This window comes from Oncorhynchus clarkii, chromosome 1 (assembly GCF_045791955.1).
Source record: "Oncorhynchus clarkii lewisi isolate Uvic-CL-2024 chromosome 1, UVic_Ocla_1.0, whole genome shotgun sequence".
NCBI lineage: Eukaryota > Metazoa > Chordata > Actinopteri > Salmoniformes > Salmonidae > Oncorhynchus > Oncorhynchus clarkii.
In genome coordinates this window covers 55,209,264-55,223,959 of record NC_092147.1, presented here as the reverse complement: position 1 = coordinate 55,223,959, position 14,696 = coordinate 55,209,264, and the positions used below count along the sequence as shown (strand labels likewise).

General features: G+C 39.6%; 1 protein-coding gene across 3 annotated transcripts in view; it reads left to right on the top strand.

The window, feature by feature from the left end:
* The window catches only part of LOC139416612 (SPARC related modular calcium binding 2), an 87,029-nt gene extending 73,741 nt beyond the window's left edge, over positions 1 to 13,288 (top strand). Inside the window, exons 11-14 of one of the 3 annotated variants that reach the window (XM_071165483.1) lie at positions 8,102 to 8,201; positions 8,441 to 8,688; positions 8,909 to 8,946; positions 10,289 to 13,288. In XM_071165483.1, coding sequence (XP_071021584.1) covers positions 8,102 to 8,201; positions 8,441 to 8,688; positions 8,909 to 8,946; positions 10,289 to 10,312 — 410 coding nt within the window. In that variant the 3' untranslated portion in view covers positions 10,313 to 13,288. The remainder of the gene's footprint in view (positions 1 to 8,101; positions 8,202 to 8,440; positions 8,689 to 8,908; positions 8,947 to 10,288) is intronic. The other 2 variants (XM_071165493.1, XM_071165501.1) reach the window with 2 other exon arrangements.
* The last annotated feature ends 1,408 nt before the right edge of the window (positions 13,289 to 14,696 follow it).

Sequence of the window (14,696 nt, the reverse complement as noted above, 5' to 3'; positions counted from 1 at the left end):
TTATGTTTATGAGGGACTGTGTGTGTCTGTGTGCCTACATCTGTATTTTTTACTATTTTTAATGATGTTGACTACTTTAAACATCTTCTTCCTCAGAACCGCTGGACTGATCAGAACCAAATGTGGTATTTGCACAATTTTCCAAAACTCTAGCTGAAACAATATGTCCGCTATGAGCCAATAAGCTTGCATGAATGTTTTTTCCTGACCAACAGCGCAACAACGTTGCCAAACTCAACCATATTTGACAGGTTATTGAGACTCATATCCTTGAGCATGTGTGCCAAATTACATCACTCTGAGTCAAACAAATCAAGAGCTATAAACATGTGCCTGTTATAGCGTCACCGTGCGGTCTATATGAATGTGCTTGCATATGTTGAGGCTTCACATTATTTGGAACATGTGTACCAAGTTTCGTTACAATACAAATATCCGTGACTGATTTATATTAATTTGTGACAGACCACTCCCACTTGAGTGTTTATTGGTCAGTTACAGCCATGTTGTTTGACATACAAGCCTGGATTGTAGTGCCTTTACAGACCTTGGTCCATAGATGCTATTTATCAGGTTTTGTGACAATCGGTAATTCGGTGCCAGCGGAATAGCGTTTGAAGTGTTTTTGACAAAATTCTAAATGGTGGAAAATCCATCATGGCGGACTTTATGGATTTTGAGGCAAATTTGTTCCATGTGAGGAAAGGGACATATGGACTACATCTCATGGTCATACGGGGTGCATGGGCTGACCTTTCAAAGTTTGCATTTTCAATCGCTTGTTATCGTGCCACCATATGGCCAATTGTCATGGTATTGCAGGAGAGAGTGTGGCCCTTGGGCCTTTACCATATTGCTAAGTTGCACAGTCCTGAGCCTTTTGATCTCACAGGATTTTGACATTTTTCACCAAAATGTCAGAAAACGGGACATAAAAATAATAACAATAATGAACTGGAACAAATACAATAGAGTTTTACCAGCTTTGCTGCTGAACCCATAATAATAATAATAATAATCAACGGCAACAAATAAAATAGTGTTTCACCAGCTTCGCAGATGGAACCCCTAAATATAGTTGCAAGCAGCAATGCCAGGGTTCAAGCTGTGGGCCCATTGCGCCACCATCAGGACAAATTGGACACGTTTCCCTAGGAGGAGGCTACTTCTGTACTCCTTACCACACGTGTCCAATATCACAACAAAAAATTGAACAGATCACATATTACGCACATTTTGGAAAATATTTTATGATGTTAACCTCTTTAAAATGGCTTCTACTCCACAACCACAAATACCAAATTTGGTATATAACATCTATGGATGCACATCTTCAAGACTCTTGTTCAAACAAAACAGCCCCAATAATCAAATTATCTCATATTAATGATTTTTCCTGTCCAAGAGCGAACTGAGCCATATACAGATCAGCTCAACTTTTATCCCAGCTTCGCTGCTGAACTCCTAATAATCCCCCCAAAAAACAATCGGGTTTGACCAGCTTTGCTGCTGAACCCGTAATAATGAACGCCAACACATAGAGTAGGGTTTCACCAGCTTCGCTGCTGAACCCTTAATGATCAACGGAAACAAATACAATAGTGTTTCACCAGCTTTGCTGCTAAACTCCTAATGAATAACAGACAAATGTTTATAACACGTGGCTATGGATTTAAATTTATCGAAATCTGTTCAAAAAACATTTTGAAACATCAAATGTGACCATAAATGTGTGAAAATTTGCTTATTTTAGGGAATTTAAACAATTTACTTGTGTTACTAAAGGTTAATACAATTAAAAAGTTGTACTGTTTGACGCAAAGTGTTTGTTTTTTTTGCCAGAGAGAGAGAGAGAATATCTTGGTTAAATGTATACAACAGATCAAGAGGGGATGGGGGGGGTCAACATGTTAATAATCCAGGCCATGCAGGAGCCATGAACAGAGTTTCCACTGTTTCACGACCGTTCTACTGCTGTTTATGTAACACCGTGCCAGGCCAGAGCTGTGTTAGCAAGTGGAGTTTACTGAACAGAACAGCTCCATTGTGGAGCAGCCCACGGTCCGAAAAACATTCAAAGGCCATTTTCTCAAAAGTGGGTTTACAAGTTTATCAACTATCAAAGAAGAATTACTTTCTCATTGTTCCTCAACTGCAGTTTATGACGACACACCATTTTCTAGCTCTGAGTCTCTACATTAATCCACTGTAAAAAACACAATTTCAAATTTTGCTACACAACACCAAATTGAGGCATTGGGATACATTCTTTTGAGGCCTGTACAGGGACAGGTGCAGGGTTAATATCATCACACACTGAAAACACTCTCTGCTATTGATGTAGCCTGTTTCAACCTGACCGATCTGTTGCTGACTAATCTGGTTAAAATGCTACATTTTGTGGCACTGCTAGAGCCTGTTGAGCATTTGTGAAATATTGGTTATTACAAGCTGGAGAGAAACTAATGAAGTTATGTGTTGTTAACCAAGTGCTCTTTGCTTGAGTAGGTGACAATGGGGTGGGGAACAACTACAACCATCCCATGAGAGAGACCTCAACCACAGAACATGAAATCCTTCAGAAACAGTAGTAGAGTACTGTATAGCGAGGCTCGTTTGGAAAGATTTACAGTGTGAGATTGCAGCCACACTCTCACACAAACAAACATGCATACAGCATCTATCATGGCACCCTGTTCTATATAACTCTCGTCTCTCGTTGTAAAATGTGTCAGGACAGAGCGTCAAGAAAAAGCTGCAGCTTGTTTTTTTATGAGCTATTGCTTCAATGGCCGTAAACTCGGTTAGTGTATAAAACTGGGAAGGATAATTATAAATGTTGCCTTCACATCACGGCAGCATATTTGCACTTGAACTTCTGGTGTTGAAAGGTTTATGGGGTGAAAAGGGAGAAAGGGACAACATGCGCTGAAAGGTGTGAAGGGATGGGGGTGTTTGGCCAGTAAGAGGGACTGAGGGATGCCATGGGGGCTGGTCCTGGTAGCTGCTGCACTGAGTGCTGACAGGGCTTTGCCCCATGTGGGTTTATTAATTAACCAGGCAGATCACTCAATAGTGACTTCGAAATTGGACGTCTATCCATGCCCTGAGGATGTCAGGAAATTATTTTGAAACAGGCCACTAGGGGCAGCAGTGAGCGTTATTACCATCAAGTAAGCTTGGATTTTACTAGGGCATTGTGGACAGGGATGGTGGATGGGTATAATCCCATGACTCTGGATCAGAAGGTTGCGTGTTTGATGGTTCGAAGGTTGCGGAATTCCATTACTCTGGATCAGAAGGTTGCGTGTTTGATCACAGTGGTGGACACTCGTTTTTTATAAAAAATTTTAACCCTTAACATTTGACATCTGGAGAAACGTGGATAGACGTCTAATTATGGTTGGAATTAAGTAATTATAATCATTAACCGATTCCGGCTGCAACCATTTAATGCTTCAGCCTGGGCCTGATTTGAAAATGTCCAAACTCAATTTCATTTGAATGACAGCAAGAACATTTGCGTCCTGAATGCCCCTACACACACTGTCTGCTGCCAAGAGGGAATGTCTAGCTGGATCTGGATCCTTACCGGAACGCTTAACATTTGTATCAACTGGAAGGACATTTGAAATCCTGGAGGACTACTGAAATTCCACACACAGTTGAAGTCGGAAGTTTACATACACTTAGGTTGGAGTCAATAAAACTCGTTTTTATACCACTTCACAAATCTCTTGTTAACAAACTATAGTTTTGACAAGTCGGTTAGACATCTACTTTGTGCATGACACAAGTCATTTTTCCAACAATTGTTTACAGACAGATTATTTTCACATTGTGATACAGATTATTCACTGTATCACAATTCCAGTGGGTCAGAAGTTTACACACACTAAGTTGAATGTGCCTTTAAACAGCTTGGAAAAATCCAGAAAATTATATGACTTTAGAAGCTTCTGATAGGCTAATCGACAAAATTTTAGTCATTTGGAGGTGTACCTGTGGATGTATTTCAAGGCCTACCTTCAAACTCATTGCCTCTTTGCTTGACATCATGGGAAAATCAAAAGAATTCAGCCAAGACCCCCAAAAAATTAATGTTTTGACCTTCACAAGTCTGGTTCATCCTAGGGAGCAATTTCCAAATGCCTGAAGGTACCACGTTCATCTGTACAGACAATAGTAAGCAAGTATAAACACCATGGGACCACGCATCCGTCATACAGCTCAGGAAGGAAGCATGTTCTGATTCCTAGAGACGAACATACTTTGGTGTGAGAAGTGCAAATCAATCCCAGAACAACAGCAACGGACCTTGGGAAGATGCTGGAGGAAACAGGTACAAAGATATCTATATCCACAGTCAAACGAGACCTATATCGACATAATCTGAAAGGCCACTTAGCAAGGAAGCCAGTGCTCCAAAACCGCCATAAAAAAGCCAGACTACGGTTTGCAACTGCACATGGGGACAAAGATTTTGAGAAATGTCCTCTTTTCTGATGAAACAAAAATAGAACTGTTTGGCCATAATGACCATCGTTATGTTTGGAGGAAAAAGGGGGGGCTTGCAAGCTGAAGAATACCATCCCAACCGCGAAGCACGTGGGTGGCAGCATCATGTTGTGGGGGTGCTTTGCTGCAGGAGGGACTGGTGCACTTCACAAAATAGATGGCATCATGAGGCACGGAAATTATGTGGATATATTGAAGCAACATCTCAAGACATCAGTCAGGAAGTTAAAGCTTGGTTGCAAATGAGTCTTCCAAATGGACAATGACCCCAGGCATACTTCCAAAGTTGTGGCAAAATGGCTTAAGGACAACAAAGTCAAGGTATTGGAGTGGCCAACACAAAGTCCTGACCTCAATCCTTTAGAAAATGTGTAGGCAGAACTGAAAAAGCGTGTGTGAGCATGGAGGCCAACAAACCTGACTCAGTTACACCTCCTCTGTCAGGAGGAATGGGCCAATATTCAGTATTTTCATTTTTGGATTAACAGAACTGATGTTGCAGGCGAAAGCCTAAGAAAAATCCAATCTGTAAATGCCCCATGTTTTGAAAACGCTGCGTTCCAATGAGTCCCTATTGAGCAGTGAATGGGCTATCAACCAGGTTATGCTTTCTACATATTCCCCAAGGTGTCTACAGCATTGTGACGTAGTTTTACGCATTTATGTTGAAGAATAGCCGTAGGCGGCTACATTGCGCAAGTGGTCACCTGATGCCCCCAGAGAGATTCTCGCGTAGAATACAGAGGTAGCCATTACTCCAATCGGTCCTACTGAAAAACAAATTGTCCCGATGGATATATTATCGAATAGATATTTGAAAAACACCTTGAGGATTGATTATAAACAACGTTTGCCATGAGGAAGGAAACCCCTCAGCGATTTCACAATGAGGCCAATGGTGGCTATAAAACAATTTCAGAGTTTAATGGATGTGATAGGAGAAAACTGGGGATGGATCAACAACATTGTAGTTACTCCACAATATTAACCTAATTGACCAAGTGACAAGAACAAAGCCTGTATAGAATAAGAAATAGGCAAATTCAGGTTGAAACACACAAAGAAGTTAAGGGGTTTAAATACTTTCTGAAGGCACTTTAGCTATTGGGAAGAGGCATCTAGAGTCTAGATATTTTAGTGGTTCTGGGTCATTGAGGGTCTACTCAAATGTAAATGCAAGTCTCAGAGCAGAAACAGCCACCGCTGAATTGTAGAGTGCCAAATTCAAATTAAATCACTAAAAATATTTAATTTTCATGAAATCACAAGTGCAATATAGCAAAACACAGCTTAGCTTGATGTTAATCCACCTGGCGTGTCAGATTTCAATAAAGCTTTTCGGGGAAAGCATACCAAGCGTTTATGTAAGCACATCTCTCTCAGTAGGCAAAACATTACAAACAGCTAGCAGCCAAGTAGATTGGTCACGAAAGTCAGAAAAGCAATAAATTAAATTGCTTACCTTTGATGATCTTTGGATGTTGGCACTCATGAGACTCCCAGTTACACAATAAATGATCCTTTTGTTCCATAAAGATAATTTTTATATCCAAAATACCTCCATTTGGTTGGCGCGTTATGTTCAGAAATCAACAGGCTCGAGCAGTCACGACATCGCAGATGAAAATTTCAAATATTATCCGTAATGATCAAGGAAACAGGTAAAACATGTCAAACAAATCAATCCTCAGGTTGTTTTTACAATATATAATCGATAATATATCAACCGGGAATGTAGCTTCTTCAGAGAGAGAGAGAGAGAAAATGGATGCTCCATGCTATTGCGCATACAGCTGGCACCCAGCCATACCCAGCCATACTCTAATTTTCCAAAATAAAAGCCTGAAACTATGTCTAAAGAATGTTCACACCATGGGGAAGCCGTAGGAAAAGGAATCTGGTTGACATCCGTTTAAATGGAGCGAAGGCAGGCTATGGAACATAGCTTTCAAAATAGAAGCCACTTCCTGGTTTGATTTTCTTCAGGTTTTCGCCTGCAATATCAGTATTGTTGTGCAATAATATTGTGCAATATTTTGACAGTTTTGGAAACTTTAGAGTGTTTTCTATCCTAATCTGACAATTATATGCATATTCTAGAATCTGGGCCTGAGAAATAGGCAGTTTAATATGGGTACGTTTTTCATCCAAACATCAAAATACTGCCCCCTACACTCAAGAGGTTAAAACGTTAGAGTCAGTCGAGTCGTCAACACTCGGTTCAGCTGCTGATAAACCTTTGCTTTGCTCTGTCGTCAATCCTCTATTACGCTGCTCATACACCTTTGCTTTTCTCTTGTGTCTTTACCTGGGAAAGGAGGAAATGAGGCTGGGTGCTGGGTGTTTACCTCTGCGCTGGACGCCACCTGTTTGAGATGGGCCAAGCATGCTATTATCTCCTGTGCAGGAGAATATGGCCCCGTAGGCCTGGGTCATAAGAAGAGAAGAAACCCTGGATAATGTTCTCCTTTTCCTCCCGCAGGCGGCAAGTTGGGTTGGGGGAAAGGGGGATGGAGGGGGGTGACTGTGAGAAAACCTAAAAACCCCTGGAGGAAGAGTCCATGAATCTATCGGGCCTCCATGGCCTTCAGCTCTTCCAGAACAACGTTGGCCCCTTATTCTTAAAACATTATGGCCGAACACAGAACTACTGTCATTAGGTTAATTTGCTTCAGTTGCCCCCTCATGTACGTACGTACATATTGGAGAGGTTCTTTCCTGACTGTTCTGCATGTGATGATTGGCTAAGGTTAGGTGGAGGTGTCTGTTGGATGTAATTGTTTAACTTGTTTCAATGGTGGACGAGACTCCAATTTACACAGTGACACATATAGGGCACATACCAGCTGTGTATTTCTTAAATTATTTATTTTTTCAAAGTTCAAATACTCAGTCCATCAAACACATGTTTTATTTAACCTTTTTTAACTAGGCAAGTCAGTTAAGAACAAATTCTTATTTTCAATGATGGCCTAGGAACAATGGGTTAACTGCCTTGTTCAGGGGCAGAACGACCTTTCGGTTACAAGTCCAACGCTCTAACCACTAGGCTACCTGATTATATTATCAGATAATGTTGTAGAAAGAGACCAAAAGGATGGGAATATTTAGATTCTTATAGTCAATAATATCTACAGTTTGTCCTATGAAATGGCACCAGGCGTTGGTTAGTCGCGTCGGGGGATACGGGGCCAGGGCCCCTGGTCTGTAGCCCACAGTTGTGAAAACTGTGATAGGTTTGCTCTGGGAGCCTCCATATACATTATCCTTCTCCATGATTGGGGAGTTCTGACACTTATTGAAAGGGATTAAAAAGAAAACTGTGTCACAGTCTCATTGGGTTTTATTTCCCCCTCTGTCATCTTTATGTGCTACTCATGTTCAAACTACAGTCTCAGTTATTTTACTTCCCTTCCCAAAGGGGTTTTATGGTGGCAACCACCTTTGAGAAATTGAATGGCATGACATGGAATGGAAAGTCATTGTTCTGTGTCATTACTCGCCGATGTTGAAATTCTTTTGTAAATAAAACACATAATAGGTGCATATGCACTTATTCAGCTACCTTTGTTTTCCTTTCCAGGGTGTCCCGGGGCAAAGAAAACTGAATTTCTGACGAGTGTTCTCGACGCGCTGTCAACAGACATGGTGCATGCTGTCACAGATCCAGCGTCTGCCGGCAGGTTAGAATGTCACTGATTGATTTATTCATAGCTCCTTATTTAGAAAAATAAACAAAATGGCAGCCAAGTCACTTTAAAGCTGAGTGATATTCTTTTGCTATGAAGCTGAGTGATATTCTTTAATATCATACAATATAATGAATTTAAATTATGTTAAATTGATGTAAATATCACAGAGTGGGCCTTTAACAGATTAATTCCCTGATTGATTGATTAATCGAACAATCATGGATCCACAGGATGTTGGAGCCAGACCCAAGTCACACACTAGAGGAGAGAGTGGTCCACTGGTACTTTAGTCAGCTAGATAAAAACTCCAGCGGCGACATTGGCAAGAAGGAGATCAAACCTTTCAAACGTTTCCTGCGCAAGAAGTCCAAGCCCAAGAAGTGTGTGAAGAAGTTTGTGGAGTACTGTGACATCAGCAATGACAAGGCTCTGTCCCTGCAGGAGCTGATGGGATGCCTGGGCGTCACCAAGGAAGAAGGTGAGATACCAAATTCTCATTCCCAGAGAATTCCCAACCAGGAATGCTGCCTGACACAAATGGGATTGGTACACCTCATGAATACTAACGTTGTAATAAGCTGCTAAACGATTAATCGAAAATGACTATGAAGTGATTTCATAAATGAAAACTGCTGGTAAAGTTTTACACTGCTCTCATCATGTAAGGCTGATTATATTGTGACACTGTTTTACTCTAGGGACCAAACCAGGTGAAGGTACATCCTCCAGTAAACTGGTAAGTAAACCCTGGCAATTACTTGGGTGAGTATTATATGATGCACTTATAAGGTCAGCAAATATCAGAGTGACAATAAGGAGAGTTGAGATCCAAGCAGTGAAATAATGGGAACCCGTCTGCCCTCTTTTAGGTCCTTAATATCAAATAGTCCAACAGGTGCATTGTTTAAATATTTTTTTATATTAATAAAAAGATAGAGACTGTACTCCGTTGAGATTTTGGAATAATCGAAACCGGAGGCTCAAATGCAACAATATAAATAATTTATTAGGACATCATAATGTCCTAAAAGTGCAAGGTGCATACTGAAATGCACACTGAGGACACTGATGATGGTTTGAAATTGTAACCTTTTATTTATGCATTTTTCTGCACCTTGCACTTTTTGGGCAGTATGATGCCCTAATAAATTATACATATTTTTGCATTTGAACATCCAGTTTGGGGTTCTTGCAAATTTTACCATAATATACAAGCAGCTAGTGGCAAGTAGGTTACTGTGAATATCAGATCAACGACACACAGTACAATAATGTAAAATGTATAATACTACTGTAGTCGTAATAAATGAATGAATGAATGGATGAATTCATTAAATTAATTGATGGGAGATGGGGGTGGATATTACAGTATTTTACTCGGATTGGTGCAAGCAGGTTGGCTGTTAGGTAAAGTGTTTTCACATTACAGCATCTATTAATATTTGTATTTTATATCACTTGCACTTTTAAAGGCCATAGTTAAGGCTTCAAACTGGCAGTGACTACAGTTAAAAGCAGACCAAAAGAACATGCCAAAATGCTCAACCTTTAAAGGTTTAAGACTTGCTCCCACTCCAATCTGTATCCTATACATTTTAGATTGATAGTTGACTACCACACATCAGTTAAATTGGTACAGCAGTCTCAGAAACGGATGCAACAAAATTAATATAGAGACACGCAAAAATATGATAATGAGTCAGAAACAACAATACAATGCACCAATTGGTGGTAAAAAAAAAAAGATGTTGGCGCTCCAAAAATATGGCAGAATAATCTATTCTGTAGGGTGGAAATACAGCAATTATTTTACCTCTCACAACATTTTCCAATACTGCACCTTAATTTACAGTATTATGCAGTATAATGCTTCTACAGTATTTTACTGTTGATACATATATACATTTACCGTATAAATTACAGTTTTCTGTTACAGTGCAGTATGATCTCTTTTTATAAGATCCCAGCAGTGCTAACACTGCCTTTGAAAAGCAGTTTATAATGACTTTGGAGAAAGATGTGTGAGATATGTATCACAGATATAGTTTGCTATAGTGCTTGGTTCTCCCTCTTCGCAGAATCCCTCAAAGAAGCAAGGCTAAGCCAACAACTGAGATTTCCCCTCCCCTTTTGGAGCTTCTGCCAATCGGCAATGGAAACCATAGTATTTGCACTTTGTACTTTAAGAAATGTAAATTCCCTTTGTAGAAATTAGGTATTTAAACAGACTGCTGAATCTGTGAATGATGTAGTTTTTTTTTTATGTCTTTACAAAAAAATATTTAACACATACAGTGTATGTGTCTTTTGTGTCTAAAGAAAGTATACTTTTCGGAGTTGTACAAGTTTTGTGATAATGCATTTTGTGTCCGCTTTGAATTGTTACGTTTTACTGTTGTTGATGTTAACACAGATAGATGTATGTATGGTTTGTTATATGGCTAAAACATTAACTTAGGCCCCTCCGCATTTTTTTTATGTACTTACTGAGCTCTGTACAGCAGTTTGTATTATTAAACATGGATCGTCACACAATTAATTTTGTTCAAAATGTATACATGTTTATTAGAAATAAAGAACTATTTTATGACCCATTTGGGTCCCGCTTTAAATGACATGCTGCTTATAAAGGCTTCATAAAGGGCGGCAGGTAGCATAGTGGTTAGAGCGTTGGGTTACCTAGTAACCGAAAGATTGCTAGGTCGAATCCCGATCTGACAAGGTAAAAATCTGTTATTCTGCCCCTGCCACTGTTCCTAGGCCATCATTGTAAATAACAATTTGTTCTTAACTGACTTGCCTGGTTAAATAAAGCCTCCATATAGCGTTCATAAACACTACAAGTGTAATTTATAACTATGTCTTGTATAAAGTGTTTATTCATGTGGCATAACTGTGTGACATAACCACCAATGCCAGATGCGACATAATCCACTATGTCAAATGTGACCCAATTCAGGAAACTAGGTGAACCGTTTGAACCTAAAAAATATTTTTTTATCAAAATGTGTTTTTTGACAGATCTGCCTTCTCAAACATGTGAACTTCCATGTGCCTTTATAACAAGCTTGTATGCCATCTGTAAATACAAATACAGTGCCTTGCGAAAGTATTCGGCCCCCTTGAACTTTGCGACCTTTTGCCACATTTCAGGCTTCAAACATAAAGATATAAAACTGTATTTTTTTGTGAAGAATCAACAACAAGTGGGACACAATCATGAAGTGGAAAGACATTTATTGGATATTTCAAACTTTTTTAACAAATCAAAACTGAAAAATTGGGCGTGCAAAATTATTCAGCCCCTTCACTTTCAGTGCAGCAAACTCTCTCCAGAAGTTCAGTGAGGATCTCTGAATGATCCAATGTTGACCTAAATGACTAATGATGATAAATACAATCCACCTGTGTGTAATCAAGTCTCCGTATAAATGCACCTGCACTGTGATAGTCTCAGAGGTCCGTTAAAAGCGCAGAGAGCATCATGAAGAACAAGGAACACACCAGGCAGGTCCGAGATACTGTTGTGAAGAAGTTTAAAGCCGGATTTGGATACAAAAAGATTTCCCAAGCTTTAAACATCCCAAGGAGCACTGTGCAAGCGATAATATTGAAATGGAAGGAGTATCAGACCACTGCAAATCTACCAAGACCTGGCCGTCCCTCTAAACTTTCAGCTCATACAAGGAGAAGACTGATCAGAGATGCAGCCAAGAGGCCCATGATCACTCTGGATGAACTGCAGAGATCTACAGCTGAGGTGGGAGACTCTGTCCATAGGACAACAATCAGTCGTATATTGCACAAATCTGGCCTTTATGGAAGAGTGGCAAGAAGAAAGCCATTTCTTAAAGATATCCATAAAAAGTGTTGTTTAAAGTTTGCCACAAGCCACCTGGGAGACACACCAAACATGTGGAAGAAGGTGCTCTGGTCAGATGAAACCAAAATTGAACTTTTTGGCAACAATGTAAAACGTTATGTTTGGCGTAAAAGCAACACAGCTGAACACACCATCCCCAATGTCAAACATGGTGGTGGCAGCATCATGGTTTGGTTCTGCTTTTCTTCAGCAGGGACAGGGAAGATGGTTAAAATTGATGGGAATATGGATGGAGCCAAATACAGGACCATTCTGGAAGAAAACCTGATGGAGTCTGCAAAAGACCTGAGACTGGGACGGAGATTTGTCTTCCAACAAGACAATGATCCAAAACATAAAGCAAAATCTACAATGGAATGGTTCAAAAATAAACATATCCAGGTGTTAGAATGGCCAAGTCAAAGTCCAGACCTGAATCCAATCGAGAATCTGTGGAAAGAACTGAAAACTGCTGTTCACAAATGCTCTCCATCCAACCTCACTGAGCTCGAGCTGTTTTGCAAGGAGGAATGGGAAAACATTTCAGTCTCTCGATGTGCAAAACTGATAGAGACATACCCCAAGCGACTTACAGCTGTAATCGCAGCAAAAGGTGGCACTACAAAGTATTAACTTAAGGGGGCTGAATAATTTGCACGCCCAATTTTTCCGTTTTTGATTTGTTAAAAAAGTTTGAAATATCCAATAAATGTCGTTCCACTTCATGATTGTGCCCCACTTGTTGTTGATTCTTCACAAAAAAATACAATTTTATATCTTTATGTTTGAAACCTGAAATGTGGCAAAAGGTCGCAAAGTTCAAGGGGGCCGAATACTTTCGCAAGGCACTGTACAATTTCTAAATTGCAAGCCAGAGTTGTACCTGACCGGCCTCCCGGGTGGCACAGTGGTTAAGGGCGCTGTACTGCAGCGCCAGCTGTGCCACCAGATACTCTGGGTTCGCGCCGAGGCTCTGTCGTAACCGGCCGCGACCCGGAGGTCCGTGACTTTCAACCATGACTTTCAACCTTCGTCTCTCCCGAGCCCATACGGGAGTTGTAGCGATGAGACAAGATAGTAGCTACTAAAACTATTGGATACCACGAAATTGGGGAGAAAAAGGGGTACAATAAAAATAAAAAATAAAAATGTAAAAAATAGTTGGACCTGACCTAAACTTTCCCCAAAGTAAAAAAAAATAAAAAAAATAAAAAAAGTTGTTAGGGCCTTTTAAAATCAGTTGAAAACAATTGCCTAATTTTCCCAAATTCCATTTGCTTGGTTTTGTTTTTCCAGGTTTTGATTTTCCCTCCTTTTTTTCTGCTTTACCCCAGTTTAATAGAAATACGACCATATTTTGATGTTCTGTGTTCACAGCAATGCTTAACATCAGGGGCTAACTTTTGAGGTCTGGTAAAAAAAAAAACTTTGATTTTTGGATGAGCATGCCATGCCATAATTGGTTAGTGTTTTTTTGTAGTGCAGTAAGCACACGTCATGTGTTTCGGCCGGCAATGGAATGGGTGGAATAAAAGGCCAGTAACACTTCAAAGCCCCATGAAACAACATCATATACAATATACATTCATACTGAGTATTCCCTACAATACTTTTACTGCGGCACCTAGAATAATTATTGCTCTAAGCTAACATGTATTCCATATATAGTGATTTGCATTGGGGGCATTTATTTGACCTTGGAACATGTTTTCAAATCCACATTTATGCAAATGTCACTTAAACATGAAGACATATGAATCTTTGTTTTATTTAGACAATTATTTGTCATATATCATGAATGGTTATTGACACTTTTCTACTATTCCGTGGGGGACTTTTTTTTTCTCAAAAATGTCAGAAATTATGTGACCCTAAAGTACTTTTTTAATGTTGCTGACGAGACGCTGATCATGTGATGAGTTTGCAAATTAAAGGCACACTTGTGCTGCCACTGGACAGCAAAAAACAAGTAAGTTAATCTTTATTTATTGTCGTTTAAATTAGTTTGTAGAAGTTAAGTGATGAGATGGATTACATACCGTAGCTATCTCGATCATTATTTCAAATAATGTTGCTAGCTAGCAGGCTCAGCTAAATAAAAATCCCCCTACATACAGCCACGTCTCATAGTCACATCATGAGATGTGTAAATTACAGAGGAACATAACAATATGAATTCCCATTTAGAGTTTCTTGGGCAGCATAGAAATGCCCTTATCCAGATGGTGTGACAAAGGCATTTCCTAACAGACCTGCTAACTTTCTTTGTTGTTACTTTTAAGGTTGGAACCAACATGCAGTATCTCCAGCAGGAGGAGAGACCATTTCCTCTGCCAGTTCAGGGACAATCTGCTGTTCAATGTAATTGCATTTCTGGACTTTTTGAAACTTCATGTATTCATGTTAGTGATAATTCCCTAAGTGTTATTAACACATTTGTGTTTATATCATTAAGCCTTTTTGTGTGTGTTATAAATGACCAAATATGCCTGACTTTATAGTAAGTACAGCATCTTATGATACAAGGCATTTATGTATGTGTTAAAAATGAGGGGTCTGACTTTAAATGAAGTACGGCGTCATGCGATATAGAGTCTTTATGGATGTGTTATGAATGACTGAAG